The 3,836-nt window shown below is 35.0% G+C and overlaps 1 protein-coding gene across 1 annotated transcript; it reads right to left on the bottom strand.

The window, feature by feature from the left end:
* Positions 1 to 338: 338 nt before the first annotated feature.
* CPSUFE (chloroplast sulfur E) lies at positions 339 to 2,780 on the bottom strand. The gene is made up of 2 exons (XM_006857619.4): positions 1,745 to 2,780; positions 339 to 791 (listed from the first exon to the last, which is right to left on the bottom strand). The coding sequence occupies exon 1, from the start codon at positions 2,631 to 2,633 to the stop codon at positions 1,785 to 1,787; it is 849 nt and encodes a 282-aa protein (XP_006857681.3). The 5' UTR covers positions 2,634 to 2,780; the 3' UTR covers positions 339 to 791; positions 1,745 to 1,784.
* Between the last annotated feature and the right edge of the window lie 1,056 nt (positions 2,781 to 3,836).

Here is a 3,836-nt window from a genome sequence, read left to right as displayed (position 1 = left end):
CTGCTTTAGCATAACCAACATGGGAAATAAAACCTAATTCCTGTGATTACCCAAGTTGTTTTACAATTATAAACATGAAACACAGTCCACATCCACAGACAACTCAGCATATGACTAAAAGTAATCAATGGATAAAACACAGCGTTTTTTGGCAAACTTATTCATATTGACTCCAGGGCTCCATTGTAATGGGAAGAAAAAAGACAATTATATTGACCAATATTGCAAACGAGGAATGATTCTATCATCAACATGTTTAAAATCAAAACCAGAACCAGCCTCCAATATGATGATTTGGAGATATTATGATGCGAAATGGGGTGCGGCCAACAGCTATATGTGAAAGCTCAACAAACATTTTGAATTCATTCAAGGTAACTTCGCCGATATTGTACCTACAACTGCTTACATGCATCAGGTTTATATGTGAACAAATGGAATGCATCCTATCTAGCAGAATGATGCCACACATGGTTAAATAGTTTCCACACACCCATATGTATTTGGTTCATCTCCATATGTCCCAACTGATCGTAATATCAACAGATCATTACAATCATACTAGCCATATGCAAGTATAAGATAAAATTCACGCATTTCATGTATGACCCTTCTGAAAGATGACTTAAATCAAGGGACGAAGACCCTTCATTTGCAAACTTGAATTACATTCGCCAAGATTGCAATATAAATTATCATTTTTACCATCATATTTTGAAATCGAACCCCAGTCATTACTGTGATTTCCTGGAGAATCATGATAATAGGAGAGGTCCAATGCAGTATGGCACCTATGTTACAAGGACAAGGATACAAGAATCAGTAAAGAATCCAACTCAGATGCCTATATTTTATTAACTCCAGCATGACACATTCGTAGAAGTCTGTAGAATTGCAACGCGTCTATATATATTCATATCTAAAATTAGATTGTGACATTTTAGAATAAATTAAGTTTATAAAAATATAAATGTGCGTCCAAATTAAAGATACAAGCATCAAATCATAAGACGAAGAGACCTACATCTTACAAGTGTATCATACAGTGTGGAAATGAGTCTCTTGCAAAACAGACACACATGTCCATTTTCTTCTATCTGTGGACTCACGTGTCCATGTTGCAGGCAATGCATAAATGTTGCAGGCAATGCAGTATTTATGAATCCAAAAAAGGAAAATTTCTAGGCATGTATGTCAACATGGATTTCCCTCATCTGTATGTGTGTCAACATGCGTGTCTAGTGTGTAGGTGTGTCAAAGTCTCCTAAATGCACCAACCCTGTCACTGTTACATAGGCTAACACCGATATGTACACAGACATATATATTTTTTATATAAATTTATACACACACATATACAAATGGAAAATATCCACCATAGAATTTCTGTGATAACAGAATTGTCAAAGTATCAAAGGAACTGCTCTGTTACAACAACAATGTGGTTCACAATGCTTGATTCCTCATTCACATTTACTACTCTCATAAGGGACTTAACAATACATAATAAAATCCATTAAAACGTCTTGTTGATAAGTTTCCACACTTGTAATTATTACTTTCCCTCCGATGATGCACTTTTAATCATCACATGGGAAACAATTGTTATCTCATCAAGTCAATTAATAGCAGTCATTTATTCATAAGCCTAACATAAATAATTCAATCCATACATAAACGAATGTAACCCTCAACTATCAAATAGAAAAGGAAAGAGAGAAACAGAACCAAAATCTTTGGATACCTCTTTATTCTCTTTAATGAGAGCCACAGTTCATTTCAACTTAGTTTTCAGAAGGAGTCTTTGCCACAATGGAAAGAGCATGTAACCCACTGTCTAACTCCTCTTTCAATAAATCATAAACAAGCCTATGGCGCTTGATCAAGCTCTTACCCTCAAACTTATCAGACACAATTCTCAAATTAAAATGGGTTTCCCCACCCTCTCCCTTTGCACCCATATGACCAGCATGTTGATAAGAGACATCTTCCACCTCCAATTCAATAGGCACCAATTCTCTCTCTAACTTCTCTATTATTCTCTCTCCTCTTTCTGATAAAACGGTAAAACCCATTTCGTTTTCATGGCTCTTCACATCAGCACTTTCACTAGGCTTCTCTGAAACTTCAATCTGTTGGGCTTCCACCGAAGACCCATTACTCCCTAAGCTCCTCAACTCCTTTTGGTCCTCACTTTTCTCTGATTCAATATAAAGTTGCAGAGCTTTCCTTTGCATCAATTTGAACATATTGAGAAACCCATTATTTCTTGATGGTGATAAGCTCTGGTTAAGACCCATAATGTGAATAAAATCAGGTGAAATTTTCACAATTTCAGGAGGTGAGTTCCCTGAAAGCCCCTCAACTAAAAGAGCAGCAAGCCCCTTTGTCAAAACTGCATCAGAATCAGCTTCGAACCAAACATTCTTACTATCATCAAGGTAAGCTCTGACCCATACTTGAGAAACACACCCTTCTACCTTGTTTTCCCTGGTTTTGAATTCATTTCCAAGTGGGTTCAATTTCCTACCATAGTAGAGCAACTGTTCATATTTGGTTCTTGGATCTTGAACAGATTGGAAGAGTTCTACAGTGTTTTTGAGCTTGGGTGGGAGCTCCTCTACAGCTTGCATGGAAATGGGGGAAAGTGAAACTGAAAAATGCCTTGATTTGGGTTCTTTTCTAAGAGAAATCAAAGGGAAAACGCATGAATTGGAGTTTAAAGACGAGGGGGTTAATGGTTTTGATATGAATTGAATAGAGAGAGAAAGGGTTTTTCGGGTGTAGAGAGTTGGGGTGATATTGGGGGAGAAAACACGGAAAGAAGAGCAAATGGACATGGCTTTTAGAGAGAGAAAGGGATTGGGTTATGAGAGTAGAGAGATGAAATACCTCTCTTGGATCAGCTGGGAGCGCAGAATTAGCGAATGCAGAGGTCTAGAGAGAGAAAACCCATGGACCTGCAATGGCTTGAGTCCGGGTGTCCTCCAAATAGTGAGAAATGTAAAGTCGGTATTTGATGAGAGCACAAGTACACGTTGCTCCCGCAAGAGCATAAAATTTTCCTGCGGGGGACAAAGCGCATGCTCCTGTGCTCCCTCGGGTGTGGTTTTGTACTTTGTATGTGGCCCTAAACGAATGTGCAAATCAATGGTTTAAAAAGCGGATCGGTGATTCGGATTGGGCATCTCAAAAATCGATTCGGATTGAGAATCGGCTGAATCGATTGGATTAAAGCTTCAAAAAAATCTGAAAAAATTATTAAAATTCATTATAAATGTTATTTTTTAAGAATCCAATAAAAAATGAGGGTACTACATTATTAATTTTCATTTTTTTTATCAATTTGTGAATATTGAGATATTCTTTCCCTGTATAAATTTATTTTAACTATTAAATTTGCATCATATAAAAGAAAAATCATAGAATTATCATGGATAAAATATATAATTATATATGGACTATTATAAAGAGTAGACTAATCAATGAAAGAATGGCTATTAAAATCTCGTTTTGGCGAAAAACCCTAACCCGTTAAAAAAACCCAAACTATTACAGCCTAACTAACTATAATCCAAAATTATTACAACATCACTAATTATAATATTATAGGTTGAAATTATAATTATTAGTTTACATTTTATAATTATTTTATTAGATAAATAATAATAAATTAAAAATATTTTATAATATTATCTAATTTAAAGTGTATTATTGACAACTGTAAGAAAAATAGTACATCACATGATTTATAATGTAAAAATTCATAAATAAAATAAAATATTTGGTTATCAATGTAAAAATTAATAAAATGCGTACAAATTTTGGAAATAGCA

The sequence above is a fragment of the Amborella trichopoda genome, chromosome 10 (genome assembly GCF_054954075.1).
Source record: "Amborella trichopoda isolate Santa Cruz 75 chromosome 10, AtrichopodaSantaCruz75HAP2 v2.0, whole genome shotgun sequence".
NCBI classification, from domain to species: domain Eukaryota; kingdom Viridiplantae; phylum Streptophyta; class Magnoliopsida; order Amborellales; family Amborellaceae; genus Amborella; species Amborella trichopoda.
The sequence above is the reverse complement of the archived record's forward strand: the minus strand, read 5'-3'. Positions and strand labels throughout refer to the sequence as shown.